Source organism: Mytilus edulis, chromosome 10, assembly GCF_963676685.1.
Source record: "Mytilus edulis chromosome 10, xbMytEdul2.2, whole genome shotgun sequence".
NCBI classification, from domain to species: Eukaryota; Metazoa; Mollusca; class Bivalvia; order Mytilida; family Mytilidae; genus Mytilus; species Mytilus edulis.
This window is the reverse complement of record NC_092353.1, coordinates 29212343-29227932: the sequence shown is the minus strand read 5'-3', so window position 1 is coordinate 29227932 and position 15590 is coordinate 29212343. Positions and strand designations below refer to the sequence as shown.

The 15590-nt window shown below is 30.6% G+C and overlaps 1 protein-coding gene across 1 annotated transcript; it reads left to right on the top strand.

The window, feature by feature from the left end:
* The first annotated feature begins 4906 nt into the window (after positions 1–4906).
* On the top strand, positions 4907–13730 carry LOC139490826 (BTB and MATH domain-containing protein 38-like). Its single transcript, XM_071277864.1, has 3 exons — positions 4907–5088; positions 10287–10615; positions 13334–13730. Exons 2-3 carry the CDS (start codon positions 10291–10293, stop codon positions 13723–13725), a joined length of 717 nt encoding a protein of 238 aa, XP_071133965.1. The 5' UTR covers positions 4907–5088; positions 10287–10290; the 3' UTR covers positions 13726–13730.
* The last annotated feature ends 1860 nt before the right edge of the window (positions 13731–15590 follow it).

Below are 15590 nucleotides of genomic sequence, written 5' to 3'. Positions count from 1 at the left end.
AACTTTTTATATCATCAAATGTACTGGTCATATCCATTTCAGTAGATGGACGGTATATCTTTATGACAATTGATAGATACAGTGTATCTACATCTGTACATATGTGCAGTTTTATGAAATGAGAAATTTAGTCGATATTCTGATCATCGCTTTGCAACGCATTGTCCTATAAATGTTCTCAGTTTAACTAGAACGACTGTGAAAAAAACTGTTCCACCAACACTAGAAAATCTTTTCAGTGTGTTCTAATAGTTACTGTAAACAATTTCTAACTAATAACGTTAACAAGACCGTCCTTACGCCCCTGGTGCTTAGCTGTCTCATTGGCAATCGTAACGCGACTTCTTATTCAAATAAGTAAATAGAAGTTAAATATTTTTACTCGTGTAACCATACTGGAAATTAAATGTTTTAACAAGTCAAAGTATTTGTTTCTGTCGTAGTTTAGACACTAAGTTTTAGGCAAATTTTCGCCACTAACCAAATAAATACATTGATAATAACCAAGCCGTACCGAAACGGTATTCCGCGAAAATTACAATAACAAAGAGAAGTTGAAAAGAAATGTCTACGTATATATAGGAAAGAGCATTAAGTCAAATATTATATTTATAGCATTAACTTTGAAAAAATTGCCTAAATGTAATTTTGATAAAACCCAAGTTTGAACAGATAGATTTAAAAATACAAAACGCATTAAGATTTTCATTTAAAATATCCTTTTTATCTGGATGCATGAAGTTCTGTTTCCGCCTATTGCTATCTATACAGACTTTTACATATTACACATTGATATTTATCAATAGACATAGAGATATTAAAAAAGTTCACAAATACGCACTGAGAATTAAATTTAATGATGAAAAAAAAATAATGAAAAAACACACACACACACACGGAGAACAGTATGACGAGAACGGCTTGCTATCATGGCGGTCATTATCAATAAGTCAACTACACCGTGCCAACTACCCAACAAGTGCAAATCGACAAGTAAGTTAATATTTACGGGTCATCGTACGGCCTGTGATCGTAAACAAAAACAATGAATGTTAATGTTGGCCTTGATATGGGATTAACTGTTTAAATAAATAAACATTATCTCAAATTATACAACCAATAACATCAATACTAAGGTACAAAAAACCCAGTTTTGACATTACCAATGAAGAAATTATTAGTTGGAAAAAAAAAGATAAATTCTCGATTAATTTTTTGACTTGTTGGTTGAAATAACGTAAAAACATACCTGCAATGTTGTGGAAATATGAACTATAACTAACTTTGAATATTTCAGTGGCTAAATATTTTACTATGGTGTTTACATTTAACCTATCATTATCTTATGTCATCAAAGATGTAGAGGATAGCACACAAATGGATAACTATCAAATCTGGACAGAAAAGAATTGTCCACATCAAAACCATATATCTCTAGAGCAAACTTTAACTTCCGTTGACCTATTCACTTTGTATCTGGATTGAAGATGGGCGTTATTCTAATTGAGAGAAACGATAAGAAATACTGAATGAAAATAAGTTTTAACGGATTCAAGCATATGTGAAAACATAACAGAATAGAATTGCTTTAACAAATAAGTCATATAGGATATTATTGCATAGCAATATAATATTTCCCATAGAAAGTAACCAAAATTTAGCGTGCAATAAATTCTAATATTGCACTAGTGCAATAAATCTTCAAAATGCATGACGTCATCAACGACAAAATCTTAGTTTAAATCAATTTTTACTTTAAAATATCATATTGCTTTACAATAAAAGGGTTATTGCATGAATATTGGGGAATATTATCCCTCGTAGAACATATATTGCACTCGCAAGCTCGTGCAATATAAAATTCTACTCGGGACAATATTCCCCAATAATCATGCATTAACCCTATAGTACTAATTTGTGTGCAATTTACGTTCGAACATTTCTTAGTTTTTAAATTACCTCTAACGTAATGAAAAGTTAATTTTTTTCCCGTAATTCACAGACCTCAGATTTTTCAACCTATCAGCACTTTATATGACTATATGCAATATATAGTTAAAAAACCAGATATAAGTGCCGGTGTTGTAATTTCCTGGAATTAAAAATGTTTGCATTTATCTCACCTTTCCTTTTGAATCATTCATCTACTACAAAGAACTAATGTTAATAAAAGTACTTAAATTAATGTGTTCCTAATCAATTTATATTAAATTTTATATTTACGTAGGAGACGCACAAAATTGAAATTTAAAAAAAATGGGCATTAGTTGAAGTTAAATTTTGCCTGTTATACTTTTTACGAGTAGATTGTGTAGGGAAATAAAAGTAAAGGAATTCAACCATGTGAATATCTTTAAGATTTAAGACGATTAGCATGTTAGTCAACGACCGTTTCATTTTCTTGAGGGGGTTTAAATTAATAACTAGGCCTGGTAAGAACTGAAAATAAATAATTTTCACAAGACAAGACAATATTTTATAGACAGGATGAAAATGAATATGCTGCAAAAAAAATTTCAGGATACATCTGTATACAATAGTGAAAAAAAATGTTGGTGCAAAAAAAAACCAAACGTAGACAACAAGCTTGTGTAGAACAAATACAAATAAATCATTTATAAGGAAATAAATCAGTTTACCCCAGAATATCATATGGTCATTACCTAAGGGTAATTATTATTTGATATGAATCTAATTCTGTCCTTCAAGATAGGACGAATGGAAGCAACTCTCCCTATTATACAGCAATGCACATTACTCAGTTGATCCATCTAAATAAAATACAGAAATCTGAGATATTTCTTTTATAAGATTGTGAGATAGTAAAAACGTTTAAGAAATCGAATTTTGACAAATCAAGTCAGTTTTCTCGTTTGATTTTTTTTTACATTTGTCATCTCGGTGCCTTTTATTATAGCTGACTATAAATGCGGTATGAGTTATGACTATCATAGTTGTTTATGTCTATGTCATTTGGACTCTTGTGACGTTCATTGTAGTTGTCTCATTTGTAATCGTACCAAATCTTCATGTTTTAAATTCATACTTAATTCATTATCACAGTTGCTTTCAGTATAGGATTTAACTTACCTTTTTATGAAAAATCCAATCTGAAAGCCTTTACACTACGGGCTGCTTTTATTTTTTACTGTTTTCGGATAATATTTGATAACATTAATCACATGTAGGTTAAACCAACACAAAACATTAAAAAGGACAACAGGAGGTTAACAGTCGGTCTTCAACACTTGACTAGTATCTATATCATCTGTCAACCTCTAATCGAACCCAAGTATAATTATTATAAGGGTATAAACAACAACACATTTCAGTATTAATAACCAAAAGAAAAATACCACTCACGGGCCCGACTTGAGAAAAGCTCTAATTCAAAAACCTCACCTAAGTACATCATTAAAATGAGTGGGGTCAGAATATTTGTGTCCGAGTTTACAGTTGAATTTTAATTTGAAACATACATCCGATCGTCGAACAGAAATTATCAATGGTAGTAATCATTGTGCAATCATCGTGCATCTGCTTAGAACGACATGACATTGATGTTAAAAGAAACTAATTCGTCAGTTTCTATATATTGCTTTATACATTAGATAATAAAACAATATTTATACTTACTTCTTTTGCCTTGATTTGAAGAAAATACTTTAGTGCAAGGAGCTAAATAACGCAAGACGACGTCATTATCAGAAATAACAAAATTCTAGTTCCATATACATTTTGTTGAACGGTGAATGGAAACATAGAATTTTCCATAGCCCAAAAAGTATTGCATGGTACGTTATGAAATATTGATAGTCTTCTGAATGCAGATAATACATCAAAATCCAACTAGAAATGGTCATTGAAGTACCAGATCGAGATATATATCGTTAAGATTATAAAAGAGAATCCAGTGTTTTATTGCAACACCATAACCCATGATACAACACATACATGTATGTATTATATCTCTCCATGTGTAATGAAGGGGGTATGTTGATATATTATCCAATAGAATAGTATGTAGATAGGACGGATCTCTTCTATGTTCCTCTGACATCTGAATATGATTTGATGGAAACTTTTTTTCTGGATATGATCGTCTTTGCCTTTGGTTTTTATCAAGGATGATTCCTTTTATTTTTTTTTTTTTTTTTAAAGTTCTTTGATAAGAAGTTGATGGTTGGTCTGATTTTATATTCCATTAAAAGGTTATATGAAGGGTTATGATAAAAAAAAAATAACAACAAAGCTACGCACAAATTCATATTCTTTTAGTCAGTTTCATAGAACTTTGTCTGTTAACATCTCAATCTGATAAATAAACAGTCAGTCTCTGATTTTGTTATACTCAAAGAGCAACATCAAATATGCGGTGTTCAAGAACGTTATGACAATAATACAGTCAGAGTTCAAAAGTGTTTTACCGTTTAAAAACCTCGTTCATACAAAAACATGTTTTTATTAAAAATTCTGTTCATTAGTATTAGTTTAGTCTGGCGGATAGAATGCCGGAACTTCTTACCAGTTAGTAACTTGATTCAGAAATGTAAACAGTTTCCAATAACATGTATATTGATATTTTAAAGATATTCACTGTTTAAAGACATATGTTAATCTATTCATTCAGTGAAATCGCATGGCTACATAGGTAAAATTAATTAAATTTCACTCGGCTTTGTAATGAATACTATAAATAATGATTTCTCAGTAATGAACTCAAAATTTTTTGACTAATAATTTCTTAAGTAAGTGTTTGACAAAGTTTTAAAAAATGTGTGTGGTTCTTTTATTCAAAATAGAACAGTTTATCCTGATAAGAATTTCTCGGGCGGAGTGGTGAAACGTGCGGTGCTTTTAAATAGGAGGTTTTTAAACTATACAATAAGACGAAAGTTATTTTCCTCGTTTCCGTCCCTTCAAGCAACTGGACCCTTTTGATTTTTGCGTAAAGATTACAAACAACAAAGCTTTTGTGATTTTTAACAACTCTTTACTTTCTATGAGTGTACAGAAATGTATATATAATTGAGCAACAATATTAGTTGTCGACTATCACAGTTGATTACAGTTTTACAGAAAAGAAAAGTAAGAGAAATAAGCTGATAAGGTCAACGACTGTCTGAACTTAAAGGAGTAGGTCCGGTAAGGGCCGATTTTGGCCTCAAATTTCAGATTTTGGACACTTTTTAAACACACAACTTGATTCAATTAGTTTATGTGAAAGATTTTAACTGAGTTACCCATTAAAAACGCTCCAAATCAAGCCAAAATATGAAAAATCTATCAACATGATCAAATGTGCCAACATTACATATGTGAAGGAATCCTATGTGAAGAAACTACAAAAGAGGAAACGTACACAAGTGTTTACAGTGTCATTTGGGACACTTACTAAAGACTAAAGACTAAAAAATGTCACTTTTCAGAATGTTTTTGTCAAAATTGAAAATGACCGCATCCGTGTTCATCCTCAACCTTTATATATATTATGTATTATCATCAAATACAACTTGCATTTCAATATTAAGAATGAACACAAATGCAGTCACATTCTTTTAAGACGGAAACCGTCTAAATTAATTTAACTAAATTTTCATGACTTCACTTACATTTTCATCGTCACAGGTTGAAAGGTACAAAATATGTCTAAAATGCTAAAATTGTGAAGATTTCAGTAATTTAGCACAACTTTATGATGCTAATACCCAATATATGTGTATTGTATTGTCAAAAACAGCCCAAATTTATGGAGCAAAAGCATTCTACTTTCCAATAAATAACTAAAAGTTTACATTTTAACAATTTTGTAAAACTGCTATATTTTTGGACCAAACGGGGTCTTACTGAACCTACTCCTTTCATTTGCTTTAGTCTGATTATTATACTGTCTTGAAAGCTATTTTATTACTTTTGTTTGACGCCTTACATCGACAAAGCAAAAAATAAAATAGACTTTCAAGACTTCACGTCATAATTATTTGGACTAGTCACTACATTTGCTTAAATATCAGTCAAGTGTCTAACTTGAGGAGGCACAAAAATTTCAGCAAAAATATAAACATTTGTTTTTTCATTACAAGTCTTATTTATAACACTATTTGTTATTACCTTATAATATGGTACAAAAATCACCCAAAAAATCGATTTGATTTGGCCACAGATGACTTTTAAAATGTTTATATCATTGAACAAGCTCCAAATTATCTCCCTTTGTTGCAAAAATGCAATTTTGGGGCATTGAAATTGAAATGTCTTATTTAACTCATCAGTGACCTATGTTTTTATTATTGTTTTTTTTCAAATAAGCTGTACATAAACTAAAAATTTGTAAAATTTAAGTGATTTCTGTAATTTTAATACTTCTTATTCTATTTCGATATTTCATCTATTTCTCCTATTAGTTTCACAGAAAAAAAGGACATTTACAAAAATGTATGCTTTTCTTGGAGGCAGATTGTGAGCTTAAATGAACGATGACCCAAAATTTTATTTTTCTATTAATTTATATGATGAAGTTTTTTTATAGAAAAATATAGCGAAATCCTACATGTATATTAAAAGAAAATTTGATGTATACCCGCAAGCCCCCTTAAATAAGTTATTAGAGAAAATAACATACATTCATGTGTTATAACAGATACTTTCATGAGTTGTCTGTTCTTTATTTCCTTATCTATATGTTTGTTATTTAAGAATTGAATGCTTCTTTTTGTAAATTTATTGGGGTGTAAAAGCGTTGACCGAAGTACATTTTGTATGAAGCGTGGAAAAGCGCTTCATTCCAAAAATGTGCACACAGTCAACGCTTTTACAACCCTATAAAGTTACAAAAAGAAGCATTCAATACTTATAATTACATTTTTTAGCTATGATAATAAAAACATGAATGTTATATATTTTTTAATTTAATTCACCTGCGCACTTTATTGTTGGTCCACGTGTTATCATGAATGAAAAGTTGTATTGAGCAATGCAACTGCTTACGGAATAACACGTGATGTGCAGTTAACCAATCAGAATAAAGTATTATAATGAAACATACATCTAATGTAATTATTAGTTAATATATCAAAATATATTTTTAGTGGACTCTTGGGATTTCTTGAAAATTTGCGCAGAAACTTTTTTTAATGCATAACATTCAGCTTGATGATAGATTTTCCAATTTACTTAAAACATTTTTGATCAACCATGGTTAATCTCTAATTATAAAAAAGAAGATGTGGTATGATTGCCAATGAGACAACTGTCCACAAGAGACCAAAATGACACAGACATTAACAACTCTAAGCATGCTTTTGCGATACACTAAGTTGTAATAACAAGGCTTGTCCCAAGTCCGGAGCCTTTGGCCTTTGTTAGTCTTGTATTATTCTTAATTTTAGTTTCCTGTGTATGATTTGGAGTTTAGTATGGCGTTCATTATCACTGAACTAGTATATATATTTGTTTAGGGCCAGCTGAAGGACGCCTCTGTGTGCGGGAATTTCTCGCTGCGTTGAAGACCTGTTGGTGACCCTTTGCTATTGTTTGTTCTATGGTCGGGTTGTTGTCTCTTTGACACATACCCCATTTCCATTTTTAATTTTATTAGTTATTACAGACATGTAACTTATAAAATGAGACATTTGGGAATTACTGGGAATCTTGCTCAGAACCTCATTACATGTTCTGATCATTATTTCTTACAGTGAACTGAAATATATTGTGATATATGTCTGAGAAATGGCTTTAAAGAGATGTAGAAAAGCTGTAACAACACCCTTTACTTTGATTATTACAGGCATTTATATTTTCTGTAATACATGTAACATAGGTGTACTATACATGCTGAAGGACGGGTGTGGGAATTTCTGGCTGCATTGAAGACCTGTTGGTGACCTTCTGCTGTTGTCTTTTCTATGATGGGGTTGATGTCTCTTTGACACATTCCCCATTTCTATTCTCAATTTTATGATTCGCAAATTATAAACTGTTGAATATATATATCTTTCTAAAGTTTAGTATAGATAAAGACAATTATTATACAAATAGAACGTTAACTTGTATACAATTAAACAAAGTAAAGGATGTATATTACCTCTTTGAAACATGTAACATACATACATGACATATGTTATCACAGTTTTTTGATATTTTACCTCACAAATACAATGTATGTTATTTTTCTTTAATAACTTATTTAAGTTAGACCCTTGACTGTTTAATGTATTTTCATGATTATTGAAACACTTTGTTCATCTATTCTTTTAACCCTCCAGTAACTGATTATTAATCTCTCTTTTTTTATAAATACAAGTGTAGGTGTAAGGGATAAATTTGTCCTGGTAAAATATGTCTGGGCGGACACATATAACTTGTAGAAAAAGTCCATGGTTACAAAATTTACTAGTATTTTTTGTCCGATGTTAGTAATTTATGTCCCCAGACTAATTTTCCTAGGAGTTCTAGTCCATGTCATTAATATTCCTAGGTAAAAACGTCCATGTCCTCTTTATAGGAAAAATATTAATGAATCAAATCATTTAAGTTTAAACAATGGAAACTTATAAGAGTTGTTTATTTATATTTTTAATAAAATGTATGTCCCCAGACTAATTTTCCTATGGAATCATGTCCATGTCATTAATATTCCTAGGTAAAATCGTCCATTCCCTTTATTTTGTAATGTTAATAAAAATGTTATATTTTGATATTGTTATATAGAGTTGTGTATCAATTCTTTTAATAAAGTTTATGTCCCCAGACTAATTTTCCTAGGAAATTTTGTCCATGTCATTAATATTCCTAGGTAAAATCGTCCATGTCCTGTATTTTAAAAGGAACGTTTTAATGAAACAAATTATTTGCATGGAAATGCAATTTTGATGTTTTAATATATTGTTTGGATCAAGAGCTCGGGCATTAAAAATTTAATGACATGAATGTCCCCGGACTAATTTTCCTAGGAAATCATGTCCATGTCAATAATATTGCTACTGCCTAGGTAAAATGTCAGACCTTTTTTTCAAAAGATTAATAAAAATTTCATGTTTCAATATTCAGTTTTACAGTTGTATATGAATATGTCTCCAGACTTATTTTCTTAGGAAATCGTGTCCATGTCAATAACTTTCCTATGTAAAATTGTCCATGCCCTTTATTTTAAAATATCAATATAAATGTTATGTTTCAACATTCAGTTATAGAGGTGTGTATTATATTTTAATAAAATATGTCCCCAGACTTATTTTCCTAGGACATCGTGTCCATGTCATTAACATTCCTAGGTTACAAAGTCACTTTTCTTTATTTTAAATGGGAAAAAATAATGAAACTTTCAAATCTTAACTAAAAATATGATTCTGTTTTAATTTTCAATAATTGTTATAAAATAATAAAAAATACTAGTATAACGTATTAGGACAATTTTTCCTAGGAAAATATGTGCCGGACATATTTAACTACCTATGGACTTATTTTCCTAGGAAAAATTGTCCTGGGACTTACATTCCTAGTAAAATAATGATCATGGACTTGATTTCCTAGGGGAAAAAAGTCTGGCGGACAGATTTTACTACCGGACCAAATTTACTGTTACATAGGTACATGTACATTAACATTAACATTAAAGATCGACGTGAAGCAAATTCCTAGACATCACAATAATTGTTAATATATGATTGCAAGGGGAATATGGATAAAGAACTTAAACTGTTAAATTAAACAGACGATAAATAGGCAGGGGAGGGGGTTCCAACCATATGTCCCCATTCAAATGCATTGAAAGTCCAAAACTTAAACATGTTATATCATACATTGTAGGTTAACATTAGCAACTTATTGGACAAGTTAAAAAAATCAGTGCAGATCAAACAGTTTTAAAAGAGTTATGCACCTTGGATACATCAATTATATGGACAATTGCATCATAAGTGCTTTTGTGTTCAAAATTCTTCCCTGACTTTTATGAAACTTTATATATTATAGGTTTATTTTTTCAAGAGCAAGTTCTGATCAAATATTTTTAATCATTGATGCCTCTTGGAACAATTGATTATAACAAGAATCATATTGCATTTAATCTGAAGTTTTTATTGCTAAGACACAATGTAAGATATATCTATAAATTGTTTTAAGAACCAATATTATTTTTTTTTAGTTATTGCCCTTGAAAGTACTTTGGATAGATGAAAAATGAGCAGCACAGGGGACATTGGAACTTTGTTCCTTGACTAATATGCATAAACATAATGTATGTTGAATAAATAATCTATTATGTGATTTCTTATATTTGAATTAAGGCTCATGGACAAGGACTTGTCTTCATGCTCTGTGACACCAGTTTCCAGATGTGAAAACCATTTTGTAAGGAAAGAAGAAGATAGAAATAAAGAGATGGATAGATTAGACTCGATTTTCCAGTTGTCTGACTTGACACTTAAAATTGGCAACAGAAAGCTTTATGTTACTCAGGAAGAGTTTAAGCAGATATCAGTGGTTTTTGAGAAAATGTTAACCAGTGATTTTCAAGAGAAGAAAAAGAATGAAATAGTTTTCACTGGGAAGGATTATAAAAGTTTTGTCTTGTTCATACGTGTAGCACATCCAGGTATCCAGGATCCATTTGAGGGTAAATAAAAATATTATTTAAATAATAGTCACATATGGACCATATTTTGCTATTGGGCTCGTTTCCTATAACTATAGAAAAGTGATAAAAACGTGTATTACTGTAAGAAAAGTTGTAACTACATCTAAAGATGCCTTTATTTTTATCAACATACAAGTGTATGCTACTCTTCCCTAGAAAAAAAATTGAAATTAACAAATTTTAAAGATTATATGACCGTATTTTTGTGTCGTTTCTCGCGTTACTTTTCGCTTCCGAAGTGCATAATGCTGACTGATTTATAGATAATCGTCACCGGCAAATTCGTAACTTTTGCTTTCAAATAATAAAGAACATCGACCAATAAGAATAGTCAGAAGAAAATGCCGAGAACTATAAGTATTTCTGTAACAGGTTTAAGAACACTAGCGTTACTTTGGTTTCCAATTTCGTAACGCAAATTTTAGATGATGTAATCTGCTTTGTTGTAATAGAATTCTTTCTAACCATATGCAAATATGAACTCTCGCAAGATGTTAAAACAGGTAAATCAGAGATGATTTACATTCTAGTTTTGTTCTTCGTAATAATTAAGTAAGAAAATGTCGTTATCGTTATGCGTTACATTTCAAACAAAACAGAAGTCCAGTTATTTCCTTTTTTTTATTAAAATTGTTTTTGTCGTTAAGTTCTAATCATTTCCGGTCATACGTGAAACATGTGACTAACATGTGATCACGCCCTTACGGCCAGATGTATGAAATACTAGGTCTAAACATTGTTTTTGTTTCCAACGGGATGTTAGCAAACATAATCTGTAGACTTGTTTCGTCTTGTTTAAAAAAGGAAAATACAATTTTCAAAGAGATTGCGCCGGGGGTCTATTATTTTTCCTATGTGCATAATGTTACATACGATATTGTGTGAAAATAAATGCCCAATGACTTGACAAAATCGATTTCAGATTTGACAGACGTTATAACACACTTTGTTTCCTGATAACGATGTAAAGGGTCCTTTGAAAATTCAATAGACATTACGTCTCTTATCATTGTGTCGATGCTCGTTAGATTGATTTTGCTTCAGCAGTAAATATTAATGGATATTTTAGGTGAATAAAGATAATTTAATAAAAAATACATGTTAATATACCGTTACACTTGGAATGTACAAAGTTGGTATCTTTGTCACAATTTTTAATTATTATTCATGTTCTGCAAACACTTTTCAGAAACGCAATAAACTTGTCAAAGGAGAAGTAAACTTTTACCATGCATGACTTGAAAGGAAATACTTTATTGATTTTAGCCCACTAAAGTAGGTTAAAATGTGGAAACCATGTAGATGGTGTACAGGTCACAAATATCACATGGTGCCTATTTTAAAGATTTTAATTCCAAGTTAAAAGTTTTTTTCTTTACTGGATTTAAAGAATTTTACATTGCCAATGATTTGGAATAAATTGTATATAACTGGAATTTCAAAACCAAATATAAATACATTTTTTTGGCTAAAACATCAAGATACAACGATTATGGTATCCTGTATCAATGAAGAAAATATGGAAATTTCTGAATAAATTGTACTAATTGTTTTCAAAACAAGCACATATTTAGGAGCTTTATAATACTGTTACATTTAAGATGGATTTTAAGAAAAAGTATACTGTTCAGATTATTTTAAGCAGATTTTGCAATAAAATAAAACTAAAAAAATGCTTTCTGTTTCTTTTGGTTTCCTGTCGCGTTTAAAAAAAACTTTAATTTAACATTGAAAATAGATTTTAAATATTAACATGAAGCAAGTAACACTAGTAATGGTGTTCATTTATGTCTTTTGAAATATATTGTGCAAAATAAAGAAAATAAAGATTGGTTTCCTGTTTGGTTTCCTGTCAAGTAAACGGTGAATCAAAATGTATTATTTTTTTCTTGAAAAACTCAATTGTTCCATTAATACTATTCTAACACCAACACAACCCACAGAATAAAAGTTAAAGTTTTAGAACTTATAAAAAAGGATACAAAAAGAAACCAAAGGCTGAATACCAAATTATGGTCCATATATACAAACTGATATATAGATAAAATGAAAAATTCAACCCAGAAAAATGCAGAGATGCAATCAAGAAGTTGCTATATTTCCAATAACTACAGTTGCATTAGTTTGAATACAAATTTAAGGCAACATTTTAAATGTCTGCTATGAGATACGAGGTATAAATTTTTGAGACAGCAACTCATCAACATAGAACCAGATATTTTACTCATTCCCTATTCCCATTTCCATTCTCAATTTTATTGAACACTGCTATTTCCTATACTGTATTGCCATCTCTGTGTTACCCAGTATTTGGACAAGATGTTTTTATAGAGACTACTATTTAATATATAATGATAGTTCATATAAAAATAAAAGGAGATGCGATATGATTGCCAATGAGACCATAATCCACCAGAGTTCAAATGATGGGGAAATACATTTTGTATTATTTGTAAACATGGTAAATGTATCTTAAATTTATACATATTTGTTATAGGTCATAAAGTCTCACATGGCATTGATATTTCTTTGTTGTAACAAATTCTGTATATATACATTAAACATTAATCTATTTAACACTTTTTAAAGACAATATTTTACTTTTTCTCACTAAATCCATGAAATAAGTACCATTTGAATAAAAATGAATCTCGGGTAAATGTTTGTTCTTAATTTATTTTCTCCTTACTTTTTTAGAGGACACCATACACCAGATTTTGCCTCTGATTGATGAATACTTAGCAGAAGATGCCAGAATAAGGGCAGATTGGTATCTCACAAAGTTGGTGAAAAAGAAAAGTGACTCTATAACTTCAACACAAATAGTCCAAAACATTATAGAAGCAGAAAAATACAAGTTACCTAAGTATCTCAATGCCTGCATGAATGTTGCATGTCGAAAGGTATTTAACAAGTTATCACATGATGCTGACTTTGAACATATTTCACTGGAGACAAGATTCAAGATTAGCCTACATAGATGGAAACTTACAGATGAATGCTACGACCAGGCAACCAAAGCGTACAGCATGAATCAGACAACAAAACAACTTGGGGAAGCTGTATATAATATGATCAAAAATAATTAAACTTTTCTCATGCTTATATATTGCCTATCCCTAAAGAACAAATATTATGATTTTTATATATATGGTATGAGAATATCCTAAACATTTTTTAAGAAAATAAACAAAGGAGAGATTTTCTTTTAATTTTATAGATAGTTTAGACAAAAAGATTTAGATCTGTTTTCGATTTCTTCATACAAAAAATAGGGTAGGTAGGTAGGTCAGTATTTTCATTATTTTATTTTTTTTGCAACATTATTTTGAGTTATGTGGTCTGGTTTTTTTTTATGGTCTCAGTTGTCCCTGCCATAGCCAAATTGACCCCATTTTTAATAATTGATTATTTAGGTTTTTGTAAGAAATAAAGTGGCAGGACAATGAACATGATGAACATTTGGATGTCTAAAATTGCTTTTAAGACAAGTTCAGTTAATCTTTTTGTTTACAATGGAAATAAAATGGCTTATAGTCGTCGTCACGTAAAATTGGCACCATGTTTTTTGCCAAATTTTTTTTTTAATTTCAGCCGCGTTTACTCAAGATGATGTTTTTCATTTAGCGGAATTAAAATCCTTTCCAAATATCCACCACTGTCCTACCTTTTATTGTGTTTGCACTGTATAATCCTGACCTTCACATTTTTTAAGATTATTTACATTGTAAATCCGCCATCTTGGTTTCTATGAGGATCCCTTATGCCATAACATTCGTTACTCTCTGGTAATATCATTGTCATTGATGATACAATTTCCCGCGCTTTTTACGAAAAGATGACGAAAAGCTCCGAGAGACACAAGAAAATGGAGAGCACGTGGAACTCCACGGCAACACTTCCTGTAATAACAATGTCGGATTCCACCATACAAAATAATCTTGGATGATGTGAAGGTCAGGATTATACAGTGCAAACACAATAAAAGGTAGGACAGTAGTGGATATTTTGACAGAATTTGTATTCCGCTAATTGAAAAACATGATCTTTAGTAAACGCTGTCGATATTTAAGAAAATTTAGACAAAAAACATTGTGCCAATTTTATGTGACGGCGACTATAGGGTCAATGATTTAAGGATTTCAAATCAGGAACCATTGGGTAACCCATGGCAGACATGGCCTTTGTTAGTCTTGTATTATTTTAATTTTAGTTTCTTGTGTACAATTTGGAAATTAGTATGGCGTTCATTATCACTGGACTAGTATATATTTGTTTAGGGGCCAGCTGAAGGACGCCTCCGGGTGCGGGAAATTCTTGCTACATTGAAGACCTGTTGGTGACCCTCTGCTGTTGTTTTTTATTTGGTCGGGTTGTTGTCTCTTTGACACATTCCCCATTTCCATTCTCAATTTTATATATGTTTTTTTTTTTGGCCACATCATATATCAATATTTATCATCCATTATATAATCGTATCCATTTTAGTAGATACACTGAAGTTTTCTCATCTTTGTTAAAATTTGTTTATGTACAGATATATAAGTCTTTGAACAACAACCTTTTCTTGAAGTTAAGTAATATTTAATACTTGTAGCTATTTAGGAGATAACTGTATTGTATTTTAAGCTCCGACGGCATCAATTGGGGATTTGATGGTCGCAAATTAAGTTTACTGGCGACGCGTTAGCGGAGACAGTAAACGGGTATTTGCGACCATCAAATCCCAAATTGATGCCGTCAGAGCTTAAAATACAATATTGTTATCTCCATTCTAATGAAACTGACAGAAAATAACGTTAAAACATGTATTTAAAATCTGTCATATGCCGTCTGCGCTTGCGCGTACGTCCCATAGCATCAATTGTCAATTGATGCCATGTAAGAAAGTGACGTTATCCAATCAAAATGAACGTTACAAACGTTGTTGCATTAGAATTATAATGTGTATACA

Coding starts and splice junctions, on each gene's coding strand:
- LOC139490826 (XM_071277864.1), top strand. CDS start 10,291: ATGGACAAGGACTTGTCTTCATGCTCTGTGACACCAGTTTCCAGATGT. Junction 10,616..13,333: donor TATCCAGGATCCATTTGAGG/GTAAATAAAAAT, acceptor TTACTTTTTTAG/AGGACACCATACACCAGATT.